Below are 13,297 nucleotides of genomic sequence, written 5' to 3'. Positions count from 1 at the left end.
CCCTGTCCCATCGTGCCCCCTCGCGAGGCCCAACTTGGACCCCCACCCGGGCAACGAAACTGCATGAGTAAGTGTCAGAGCCACTCAGTACAGTTACTGACGGCCCGTACCGTGAACGATCGCCGCCGTCGTCGTTGTCGTCTTCGTTGACACCGTCGAGCAGAGCCGAGTTCGTTCTACCATGCGCTGCACTCGATAAACACATGCAGTTAGTAAGTGGCGGTACGCTTCGTATCTTGCTCTCCTGCCTCCCTTCTCGGCCTCTCTTCCGCGCCGTTTCCCGGGGCTTCTCTGTCTCGGGGCTCCACTCTCTTTCCCTCTTTCCGACGTTCCTTTCCATCGAGTGCCGACCGTTCCGTCGTCCCTGGGGATAGATTTTCTGCGACTCGCGTGCATCGCAGCTGTTCGCAGGTGTTTTGTATTCCGCGCGAACAAACGAGCCTCTTTAAACGACGTCCCAGGAGTGCCGTAAACGCGACCGATTGATCCTCGCGCCGCAACCACTCCCGCGATAACGATCCTCGGATGCGTCGCGGTCTCATCGCTCGCTCTCTCGATTCGCCGATTCAATTCCGCCGTCCGTGTCGCGGCTTTTCTCTCGTCGCTCCTGGATTCGAGACCGTGGGAATAAAGGATCGAAATTTCTCCGGGACTAACGATCGAGTATCCGCGAAGTGTCTCTTGTGCCGTCACGAGTCGAACCCCGGCGAACAGTCGTACGGTCGACGGGAAATTAATTTAAATATAAAATCCACGGTAATCGCAACGGCGATCGCGACTCGTACCCAACGACTCGATTAAACAGTGTAGCAGTAAATTTAAAGCACCGTGTAGTTGTATTCCTTCTACGTCGTAAAAGACCCATTCATAAATTCTAGACCCCCGATAGGCTTCTCGAAAGGGAAGGAGAGAAAGATAGAGATAGAGAGAGAAAGAGAGAGAGAGAGAACGACGAGCAGAAGAGTGAAAGAGAGAGAGAGAGACAGAGCGACAAGTGGGGGAACGTTCGGAAAGAGAGCAACCGAACAGGGCGTCCGTTCGATCGGTGGATCAGGTATAGTTCCATGAAGAAGTGACAGTGGTTTCGGATGTGTATATGGACGAGACCGCCACGATGACCGTTCCACCGACACTGCCGGCGAAGGCTCAGGCCCGGGATGCGAGTCAGGTTGCCCGACAGACTGTGTCAATCCGGACTGTTTCCAATCCCCCCACGGCCACTCTGAGCACCGGGGCCGGAGCAACGGTATTCGTCGGACTGGCCGCTCCTGGCGTTGATTCCGCGGCAGCCTGTAGGAGAAGAATCCCGGAAGTGCAATCCGCGAACGGGTACGGTAAGCAGACCAGCGTGAAGCCGCCGGTACAGAGCCAGCAACAGTCCAGCCCGCAACAGCAGCAGAACCACCAGCAGCAGCAGGCAGCTCACGTGGTGAAGATCAAGATCAATCCAGATGGTGACAAGAACGGCAGAGTGATATCGACCGTACGACTAACCCTGGACGAGAAGATCGGCCAGGAAGCCGAGCAGGAGAACGGTATCGCGTGCGAACGTTCGAGCAAACGTGACGTTGGTGGTGTTGTCGTGAGTGCGACGAATCTGGTGAACGAGCAGCGTTGTGGAAGTGCCGGTGCCGGTGAAGCCTGTGTGAGGATCAGTGTCGGCTGCAACGCGTTCGAACAGAACAACAACGAGCACGACAAACACGACCGCAACAGCAGCTCGCCGAAAGACATGGTACACCGCGACAGCCCCGACACCCTGAACTCCTCGGCGAACGGTCGATCGAACGCCTGCTTCTACTACAACTCGTACCAGAGCCCGTTGAACGGCATGGTGATGTCCAGCGGCCAGTGTTCGCCGAGCGACACCTTGGACAGCGGTACGTGCAGCGACCTCGACGGCACACCGCCGCCGTTGCCCAAGAAGAAGAACGCCAGCACCGTTCTCCTAGCCAGCGAGCAGCACAAGCGCACCGGCAGCTTGACCAGCAGCGGCGCGGAAGTGGACAGCGACGATAACGAGAGCAACATCAGCTGCGACTCCCTGAACGCCGGTGACCTCAGCGACGGGATAGTAGGACGGAACGTGAACGGGAGCATCGAGCCTGACCGGCAGTCCCTCGACTACCAGGAGCCCGATCATCACGAGCATAATCATCATCATAATCACCACCATCATCATCGTCTGGAGAACGGCGTCGAGGACCGCGGCAAGGGCACCGTTCTGAATCTAAACCGGCTGGACCTGTCGAACGGAAACGACCACATAGACACGGGCAACAAGGACTCGACACCTGTCGCCACGACGCCGGAAGTCGAGTCGAATTCTTGCTCGTCCGCCGGCTCGCCCAGCGTCTCGCCGTCACCGTCCGCCGCGTCCACTCTGTCGAAGGCGTCGTCCACGCCGCGGATCAGGAGCCCAGACCCGTCTGCCGAGCCCAACGGGAAACCGTCGTCCTCGCCGGTGGTGCAGGAATGCACCTACGAGGAGAGGAAGCAGGAGCAGGAGAGGCGGACCGCGCAGGAGTCGGTCGACGTCGACACGAGCATCAATCCCGTCACCGGCAAGAAGTACGTGTACGAGTACGACAGGTTTTACAAGTTCCACGTGAACGAGCTGAAGGGGAACAATAAGGACACGGGCAGGGGAGTGGTGTTGGGGGATAAGGACACCGACGAATGTTTTGCCGGTTACAAGATCCTCGATAAGGAAGCCATACGGAGTGCCAAGGGAACTGTGCGCGGTGTCAAAAACAGGGTGCGCGCCGGCATCGCGACGTTTCTCCAGAAACCATCGTCACAGGTCGGTGCACGCGTCAACTGAATACGCGGGGGTAGAACGGGCTGAATCGGATCACGGGGTGCATCGGAACGTGACGGAAGTCTACTCTACATTCGTAATACAGGAAATATTGTATTTCTTTTCGTCTCTTACTCGAGCAGGTTTACTCGCTTCAGGAGTTCTTTTCGTTTCTTCTCGTTAACGTTCGACTAGCTTTATTTCTTTACCATCGAGCAAAAGATGATTCGATTCGCCTCGGTCTCCGCCGCACACGGCTATCTTAAGTCCTCCGCACACGTCGAAACCTGTCGCGATACGTCGGCTCGCAGCTTTCATGGAACGGTGAATGTACAGTTTACAGCCGCCTTTCCCGGTTTTAAACTATTCCGACGCCGTTGATGTTTTGGAGCTCGATCCTATCGCCAACTCAGACATAACCCAGATCCAGTTTCAACTGTCAACGGAAATCAATACTAAATAAACAGCAAAACTCGGGTAAATGCCATGAAACCTCCAGTATCGGTGTTGGCTTGCCCCACCGCCGATTCTTCTCGGTTCGTTGCGCGGCGTCAGTCTCTTCTGTCGTCGATCTACATAGCTACATTGCAACGTGTATCTTGAAACCCGCCAGTTGGATGCATCGCAACACGCTCGAACGTGCGTGGAAGCCTTTACGCTCGCCCAGTCCCTCCGTTGAGGAATTCCTGTTGCGTGCCAATTAACGGCCGATCCACGCCGCCACGGAATCCTAAACAGCCGCGCAAATGCGCGCGCGCGCGCGGGAGAAACGAATGAAAACTTTAAATTAACCGATGTTTATCGCCGCGCTCCGGGGACGATGCTCGCGGCGGAAGGTTATCCGCCTAGAACCGCGCGGGAGGGGTGGGGGCGCGGGTAAAAATGGACGGGACCACGGGCAACGAGTTCAAAGAACCGCGGCGCTAAACTTTTCTTATTAGATCCATGGGAAAGTTCTGTCGTTTCTCTTATTCGCTCGTTCCGCGCCGGTGTAACGTAAACAACCGATAGCGAGGGAGGAGGAGGAGGAGGGGGGCGGCGGGCCCCGATCGTGGCGCAACGTTTATTATTATCTAATCCGGCTTCCTATTTTGCGGTCGCTATATTTAACCTATTTTGCGTAGGAATTCTCGCGCGTTCTTTCGCCTGTACTCCCGTTTCCATTTTTAATTGGCCGCGCTAGGAGAATCAGCTCGCCGCTTCCTCGTGGCGCAGTGTAACGCACTCTTAAGAATACGTCGGGAGTTCCATTATCGAGTCCGACTAGGAAGCCGAGAGTGTCCGAACGAATGAACACGCGGACGATCATGCCCGCGAGGCGAATGCATTTTTCATTTTCTCTTAATTATTTTGTTTACCTCGCGATCACGTCTTCCGGAACTGTATGGTGTACCTCGTAATAACGAGGCATCATTATCGGCTTCGTTAAGAGCTTCAGTTCCTTTTTTCGGTGTAATTGCCCGCGCCGCGCCGCGCCGATCGCGTTTTCACGCTGGCTACGGAATAATCCTGAATGTTAAGGTTCACCGGGAAGGAATCTCTCTTTCATAAAGCGAGCATGAAAGAGAGTTTGATTGGGTTTGCGATTTAATGGAAGTAGAGGCTGTGGTTACGTCAATGGAAAACTGATGAAAGTATCAGGCTTTCGACGGCCGCGCGGACGTCGTGTCGCGTAAAACGGTCCGCTGGATTCCCTTCGAAAAACACAATTTCTGCCTACGCTTAGTTAGCCGCGCGCACCTCGTAATCCCATAGGCATTTCCAGGAATTTACGCGGGCGGTATGACCCATTTTCGTGCATTCGACCGTGTCTACGGGCGGGCACTGAATAGGCACAATCCGCCCGGGGAATTATTCGATTCGCGTCTCTGCAAACGAATAATTACCCGGATAAAATTCCGTTCGTTAATCTTATCTCCCGGCTGCAATTTTCCCAGTCATTGACTCGTAATTATTCAACGACGCTGTTTACGGCCGTAGGAGCGATAAAACTTTCCCGTGAACCCGGCATTTCCCGTTCCGCAGCTTCGAAAAGCCGCTGACCAAGATACGCGCGACCGAAGGAGGGTGGTGAAAGGCATACACAAAGGTCAGAGGGGTACCGTGTCGAAAAATTTGCAAGTGGTCTAGATACCGCGGGGCCCGGAGCGCCGTGCTCCTGCGCCGCGATTTTCGCGTGCACGTCGAATTCCGTGAAGGTAGATCGAAAATATTCATCGCGAAAGGACGACGTCCCTCGTCCGTCATCCCGATGACTGATTAGAGGCACGCAATCTGGTTCGCTCGTAGCTCCGACCGGCTACCCGTAACCGTATCGATGAATAGCAAATTAGTATCAACGCCGAGGCAAAGATGAAAGCCGACCAATTAGACCCGCATTCCTTCCGGCGCAACGAAGAGTAAGTCACGGAGGTTCGCTGCAGACTCGTCGAATTGTTATGCAAATCAGCCGTTGACACCGAGACCGGGTGACCAGCGTTTGAAACAGGGTCGAATCGTAACGGCCGGTGCTCGTCCACTCGACGGGTCGGCTGTCTGGTACACTCGCCGGGGAGCACGCGAAAAGCGTTAGATTTACAGTTAGATCACCTCTTGTCCAGCGTTGGGCGATCGGTTCGGATCGACGTTGACTGGCGTCGATCGATGACGCCGCGTCGTCCTCCCGTGCGGTGTCCTGGTGCACGGGTTTCCGGTGTTGCCATGCGGGAACGTGCCGCACAGACGTGCCGGCGAATCGCACCGTCGATGCAGAACGGATCGACATAACGGTAGATCCGATAGAGCGATATTACGGCAACGTGCTGGAGACCGTGCTCGTTGCCCCTAGCTGGAAACCTGTCTCCCTCCTCTATGCGCTGTGCCTTTTTTTGTTTCTGCAACCCCTTTCGCGTCACTTGTTTTCATTGTAATTCTCGTTCACCCCCCCACTGATAAATCCGGTCGTTCGCCTCTGTTGCGAATCGGTAGCGTTTCCTTTTGAAATATATATTCTTTATAGCGTTAATATATTCGCGTCGAAAAATAAATAAGCGGTTAAATTTATATTGAATAATATAAAAAGTCGTACGTATTGTGGTATTGTGTGATTTATATACGTCTTCTCATCGATTGGTTTCAAATAAGGTCTATATTTTACCGGAAAACGTGGAATATTTCTAGTGGGGAATTTTCGAGTGCAAAGGGTTAACAACAGGAAGATAGGTATTTAACATCACTGCATCGATATTGTGATATTAATGGTATTTGAATATGTTTTATTTAAAAAACCACAGGAATAGATAATTGAATAGAAACAAATAAATAGAAATTATATAGCTCGCAGTGTACAGGTCATTTCTCTTCTCAGGTCAACGCAACTCTCTCGAATCTCTCGCCATCCGCACTGAAAAATCATTCTCTCCTCACAAGCATTCTTCTTACACTTCCAACAAATTCTCAAACACACCCTACTCTCACCACCACGCACAAATCATCCTCGCTTACGCATCCCTCGGAAAACCCACCAACCCTTGGGCCTGGTCTCCATGAGTCCCTTTCTGTTTTATGGCCCTTAGAACACTCGCTGTCCCACTGTCTTAAAACCACGATACTACATTACTTAGAGGCTTCATTTCCGAGATAAACTTCGAAAGTTCGACAGGAATATACTAGGACATCGCAAGAAGTAGAAACGGTGCGCCATAGACGGAAGTTGCTTGATTCCTACAGAAGTAGCACTTACCTTTTTCTACATCGAAATAAGTCTCAGTAAAAAATGTTACAGATTTTAACATAAAAAATGTTAAAACAATTACATGTCACGGTGCAGTTTATCACTAGAACTACCAGTCAAACTGACTGATTTCAGTTTTTCTGTTTCGCAATTATTGATATCTTCAAAGCATTGAATATCCGACATGACTTTGAAAGTAAATAGTTTCACTCGAATACTCTAATGAATGTCTGAAGGAACTAAAATAATCTATTACTACAATATTCATGGCGATTATATTTCAATCGTATCAAATGCTCGATAGTTCTAGTGTTAACGTTTTGTGAAATTATAGACACGAAAGAAGGTAGAGAGGAAAGTGTGCGTACGCTCTTGGAAGCAAGGTGCACCAGGCGGGAATTCGTTGTTGGTCCTCGGTCTCTCAATATTTCGGCACGCACACGATTGATCGACTCGCTCCACTCGAGATGCTTGGCCGCCACGGCCGACCGGAGTTTCGAGAGCCCGGACCAGAAGAGAAATCTGTTATTACGGTCCGTTTTTGCCGGGACGGTAAAATGCGAGTCGACTTGTCGTGGTCCACTTGGAACGAAACTCATTTAGACTGGACCGAGGCGTAATAAGTGGTTCATTTGGGTATGGGTGGTGCCGGCGCACGCCTTTCTATAATATTCCATTCGTAGGTGCACCGGTGCAGCTCGGCCACTCGCACGCGTTACGGTTAACGGCTTGTACATGGTGATTCTAATTTCATGATGGTACACCTCGCGTTTAACAAGTTCCCGCAGAAACAACGTTTCATGTTTTAACCGTTTCAGTCCGGTGAATGTTCGCAAAAATTCGGTCGAAAAATGCCAAGCGGCGTTTATATTCTCTAATAAAAAGTTTTTGAATACTGCGATCGTTCTGTGTTTCCATTTCTAAGCAGGCAACGAACAAAATAAAAATAATTAGAAGGAAGACGAATAAATAAATTTCATTTGATTCTACGAACCGATAGGCTAGCAGTTTTAGACAGTATACATGAGAAGCGCACTTGGCACTTAAACAGTTAAGCAGGAAGTGCAACTGCACTGTACATTGATGTTCGATTTCGTATTGATTCGTGGATTTCCATAGTTCCCATAATTTCCATAACGTCATCGTGATATCGTAGTATCGTAGTTTTAACCCTTTAAACTCTGTATTCTCCAATATTGCACCAGTTATAATATTAAATATTTTAATGAATCTTAAAGGAATTACTCCAAGTATAATACCGTAGATTATAACTTTAAATAATATTTCGACGAATAATTTAATTTTCTTAATGTAAAATACATTGTTGCCGTCACAAATATGTGACGCTGGTAACGAACGCGTTAATGTTGAATAATATACTTCATAATTTTGCTGCACAAAATCGAGCGGCGACTGGGAGGAGTCTACGGAGTGCAAAGGGTTAATCGATGCACGTTCGAAGTATCGCGTTCTTCCGAATTCGGTGTGTCGCGCGTCAGAAGCGTCACCGTGGACACTTCGTTCCCATTTTTCTGCGCAGACAAAAACGGCTCGATTGCGTCGCAACCGGCGCAGATTACCTTCGAGAGTGCTCTAATCTCAGCATCGCGAGAGATTCCTTCTCCGCGCTCGTTGTGTCAGAACATTGACCGTAACGCCGACGTTCCCTTTTTTTTCTCTCCTTTAATGAAACGCGTTAAGAAACCGGAGGGGAATTGTCGCTAAGTAAATGACTCCCGTAAATGTACCTGTTGCGAGGAAGGTTTAAGAAACGCGTTGCGAAACCGGCCATTACGCCGGCTTCACTGGCGAATATTGTACAATCTGCAGCGTTCTGTTGCGTCAAAGGTGCAGGTTGGAAATATTGCGGTGCGTCTGACAATGAGTGACACGGTTGATCGAAGGAGCGTACCACTGCGAATGGAAAAGACTTCAATCTGCGAGCTATTAAACAGGAATTCCATGAAGAAACAAGGAATTCGAGGTGTACAGTGTCTTTGAACGCTACCGTGGCGCAACGGTTTTTCCTTGGTGGCTTTTGGATGCGCGATTACACGCCTCGTTCACGTATAGAAATTCTTCACCCTTTGCGCTCGAGAGGTGACTCTCGGTCACTTGATTTGATATAGTAAACTTATAAGGTTATATATAATATTATAACCAGTTAACTGTGGAATTTTTCGAGAATCCTTACAATGGACGTTTAACGCGATCTCTCCTCAGAATTAGCATTCGTGTCATACTTTCACACTCGCGAAATTAAACCGGATGATTTAGAAAAATAATTATTCCAAACAAGACATATTCGTTGCATTTCTCTTCGTTTAACCAGTGAACTGTGGAATTTTGTTGGAAAAACCTCTCGCTGGTAAAATAAAAAAATGGAGCGTGCAGTCATCGAACGCAGGACGAATGCACGTAGAGTGTATTTCAATGAAAGATCAAAGCGAAACAAAGAAGAATTACATGTTTATGTGAAAAATATTTTTATAATATTCCTAGCGAAAATTACAAATGCTATAACATTTCTTCTATCTTTTATTTCCCTTCTTCTCACAAAATTTGGATGTGCAAATCGACTAATTTTAGGGTAGTTCCTTTAAGATTCATTAAAATATTTAGTATTATACCTGATGCAATATTGGAGCCTACAGAGTTCAAAGGGTTAATACGTGAAATATTAGAATACAGCCTCTTTCGTTCATATACGATTTCTCGTTAACTTAGTTGCAAGAAACATTGACTACATTTCATCAGAAAGTACGTTGAACGTTTTCGATAAGAAACTCTTAGAGTGCAAAGGGTTGAACCGTATCACATTCTATAAGTTTTACGACTCCGATAACGCTACGGTACATTGCGCTAGGTTTCACGCAAGAATCTTGTTAACAAGACTCTCATTTGTACCCGTGAATGTTCGGTTTTCCACGATACCATTTAATTGTCATAACGTTCTCGCCCAGCGAAGATGAGTAGAAAATGGCTGAGCGTCTAGAGATAATCTTTCTCCGAACGAAGCAACGGAGGATCCACCTCCAACCTCGCGCATTCTTTGAACGATGAGAAAAGCCGGGATAGGAAGTCGGCTGATTTCTTCCGCGTGCTTAACAATACGAGCCCGACGCTCGATATCGCTGACATAACAGAGCGCACACACGTCCGTTCGCGCACACACTCGAGCGCGAGCCGCTGTCGTAATTTCCTGGTGCGCGAGCCGGCGTTATGCATCAAGATGCATCGATCGAAGGAGATCCTTTCCAGTTCGTAGACGCCTCGTATCAGCGTTATCGCGTATTAGCGTTGATGTAATGTTAATGCCGCGCTCGTTACGATCCGTGCCGTAATCACCGCGATTATTATGTTTCACGCGAATGCGTCTTGATCAAATGGAAAGTTATCGTATCAACTTGAACCGGTGAAACGAACGACAAGGAAGACGCTCCGGCTGTTCGCGTGTATCGTTTCAATTCGTCATAATTGAACCGGTGGACATTCAAACGAATCGTCGGTTTTATCGTCGCGTTCGCGGAAACACGGGTGAAATAGACTTTCATTTCCTCCATCGTGTATTTCAGCCGGTCGAGAATGAAACCGGCAGTTCCTTACAGTTTATTAACCCCTTCATTGATCTTTAACAGCGTTTCATAGATTCTCAGACGCTGTTAAATTATATTAGTCGTTCCCGCGTTCGATCCAACGAATTCTACAAGCGCATAAATGTCCTATCGCGAATTCCTGACCGCTATCACAATATACGCACCGCATTATATACGTGTAACGCACACACGCGCCCCACCTGCTTTTCCCGCTGTACAGGAACCGACCTAATCCCGCCGGTTACATAACCGATTTTTCACTGACCGGGTATTACACGTAAAATATGTACGGCGAACGTCGTCGCGATAAAAGCGAACCAGCCGAACGAAAGGCGCGCGCGTGTCGCCGGCCCGCGAACGATTAACCAGCGTTACCCGTGTAATTAAAACGTCGGGACCTTAATAGTCGAATAATCCAGTTTCGGAATGTGTACCGTAAATTAAGGCGGCAAAGGGGGACTGGCTGGTTCGTTTCACCGGCAGCAGTGCCTAATTAAAAACCCCTCGATCGTATCTCCTGCCGCAACGACGGACACTAATGAAACGTAATTCGGGGAATAATATAATTGTCCGAATAACCGTCGCGACGATATTCTCAATCTAAAACATGTCCCTCGCGATGTAATAATCGATTAAACCCATGTTTCAACCCGGTATCACAATCTAGCTATCATTTCGTTATCACAGGAAAGAAAACATCGCACGAGGCACACATTTCATATTTCCCATAGCCTCCTCGACCAATCTAGAACTAGCAGTAATCAATCTATAATCCTTACAAAGATTCCAACAATAAATTTCTTTCAGTTTCTTCGACCACCTGTTACACTATTCAAACGAAGCTATTCATTTTCCAAATTAGATGATACATTTAACCCTCTACACTCGAGAGGTGTCACCACTTGATTTAATATAGTAAAATTGTAAGATCATTATATTAAGCTTTGTACAATGCATCGATATGTGAAATATTCGAATAAAATGGCTCTATTTCTTAATTTACGTACAATTTCTCGTTAAGTCAGTTTGAGAGAATGTCGTTGGTATTTCATTAAAAAATCTTGAATATTTTATAATATCTTATCGGAAAACGTTGGATATTTCTAGCGGAAAACTTTCGAGCGCAAAGGGTTAATCCTCGTAGAATATCAACAACTGCAGGCACGGTAAACTTGATGATTTCATTCTCCTCGTTTCCCGACGAAAGAAACCGTTCCCCTCCTTTTCCTTCGAAGCCGAGCTTCTCCTTTTTCCTCTCCCTTCCGCGCGAGATGAGGCGCATCGAGGCGGGCATGCGTGCGTGCACGCGCGCCGACGTCACCGATTTTAATCGGCCGGTTACTTTCGTGCGGCATAAATTTTCGGCGCGGCTAATTCGCGCTGCGCTCGCGCGCGCACACAGGGGCAACCCACTTGGCTGCCCCCCTTCGGCGCCGGCGACGACCTCCCGGCGAAGAAGGTGAAACGATCGATGATAAACGCGACAGAAACACGACCCACTTCATCGTCCGGCCCGTCCGCGCGGCAACTTTCTTTCCCGATCGTTTGTTGGTCTCCGGTGGCTCGAAATCGACACTTATGGGCAGGCGGCATGTCACGCTTCATGTTCTATTTCCACCGGCGATGCTTATTTGGTCCGCGGGCAAATAAAGATTCAAATGCTCTTTGTACGTACTGCGCGGCCGGCTGCGCTCTGCCAGCGGGAACGGGGTCGCTGAAAATTAGAATTTAGTACGCGGCATTCGTCACGACTTAATGCTATCGTAACCGCGATTCGATCGCGAGGAGAGACTCTGGAACCATCGGCGGCTGGAGATTCATCTGCCGCGTTAGACAATGTCCCGCTCCACTTAAGCTTGCGCTCGTATCAATTTTGTTTCGATGACCAGCCTCCATTCGGAGCGATTGACGATAAGGAAGCTGTAACAACTCACAGCCGAGCTTTCCGTCATTCGACCTTTGACGAATCATTCAGGAGTCAGATAATTGGATCCGACGTCTAACCTCTTTGACCTTGTTCCATCCTGATGGATCTCGGACCTGAATTCGTTATCTCCGAGAAACCTGACGATATTTCTGTTAAGCGTATCCAACAGAATTTCGAAGCCCGGAAACTATACCCGGTTTCTGATTAAGCAACCCGACGAATTCCGAGCGTTGCATAAAATAGTCCCGCTAATAACGATATTTCCCCGGTCGCAAGGCGCGCATTAGTCGCTAAGTAGTCCAGCCGTTCCGCGTAGATAAAGTGTTACACGTTTCCGATTTGAGAAACAACGATTTCATCGGTGATTGCGCCACTCGAGCGGCCGCCCGTTCGTCGCAGCTCGAATTCGTCCGCGCGTACGCCTCCGGTTGATGCGTTTCTTACCGAACGATTTTCGAAAGTGCTCGTTCACCGCGATGTAACCGGCGCGGCGCGTTGCTCGAGCGAAGGTTGAATGAACCGCGAGGCGAGCTAGCCAATAATCGGAATCGTGCGAGTACCGTCGACCCACTTGTCCGCCGCGGCGGCTTCCGCCTTTTCGTTCTTGTAATTCCTCGACGCCGAGGACGCCACCACGGGAATCGGCAAAGCGGTCGAGCGCGAGCGCGGCAGGTGGCGAGACCGGCATCGTGAATTTCCCGGTTAAAGAAAACGCGATAGGCATGTCCGCGAGACAAATCGGGTGGGAAAAGAGAAAGCGGGTCAAAGAGGCCACCGTGGCGACAGCAACACGGACCAACAGTTTTAACCTCCTCTTGGATTCTCTCAACCTTCTCTCCGAACTGCTCGTCGTCTTTCACGGTTACCGTGCCTCCTGCACAATTCCACGTGCACCGAGCTGCACTCCGAACTCCGAATATCGCGGTGTTCCCTGTGCTTTGAACTTTGCTCTCCCGTGGGTCTAATAAATTACCAACATTACAGTGCGGCTTGTATTCCGCTTCGAATCGAAACTTCCCCCGTAATACGGTAGTTTTATAACGTTAATATATCATCCGTTTATCGTTATTCGTACTAAGTGTGAAACGTTAGTCGTAATGAATAGTAATATTACCAAATGAATCGGTAGTCGAAATATCAGAACATCTCGGTGGAAGTGTCATGATCCGTCGAGCACCGAATAAAACACCGTGCAAGCGCGAATAACAATCGGAGCGTAAACGAGAGACCGTGGAAGCGGTCCTGAGAACACTTCGAATACG

At 49.1% G+C, this 13,297-nt stretch overlaps 1 protein-coding gene across 6 annotated transcripts in view; it reads left to right on the top strand.

Annotated features, from left to right (window-relative positions):
• Positions 1 to 75: 75 nt before the first annotated feature.
• The window catches only part of LOC116429625 (uncharacterized), a 36,309-nt gene continuing 23,087 nt past the window's right edge, over positions 76 to 13,297 (top strand). For 2 of the 6 annotated variants that reach the window (XR_012999495.1, XM_076371177.1), the window contains exons 1-2: positions 76 to 212; positions 879 to 2,803. Coding sequence is in view for 5 of the 6 variants with exons in the window: in XM_076371177.1 (XP_076227292.1) it covers positions 1,097 to 2,803 (1,707 nt within the window). In the remaining variant the exon portion in view is untranslated. The remainder of the gene's footprint in view (positions 213 to 878; positions 2,804 to 13,297) is intronic. The other 4 variants (XM_076371178.1, XM_076371179.1, XM_031982760.2 and 1 more) reach the window with 4 other exon arrangements.

The sequence above is a fragment of the Nomia melanderi genome, chromosome 10 (assembly GCF_051020985.1).
Source record: "Nomia melanderi isolate GNS246 chromosome 10, iyNomMela1, whole genome shotgun sequence".
Classification (NCBI taxonomy): Eukaryota; Metazoa; Arthropoda; class Insecta; order Hymenoptera; family Halictidae; genus Nomia; species Nomia melanderi.
This window is presented reverse-complemented; position numbering and strand designations above follow the sequence as displayed.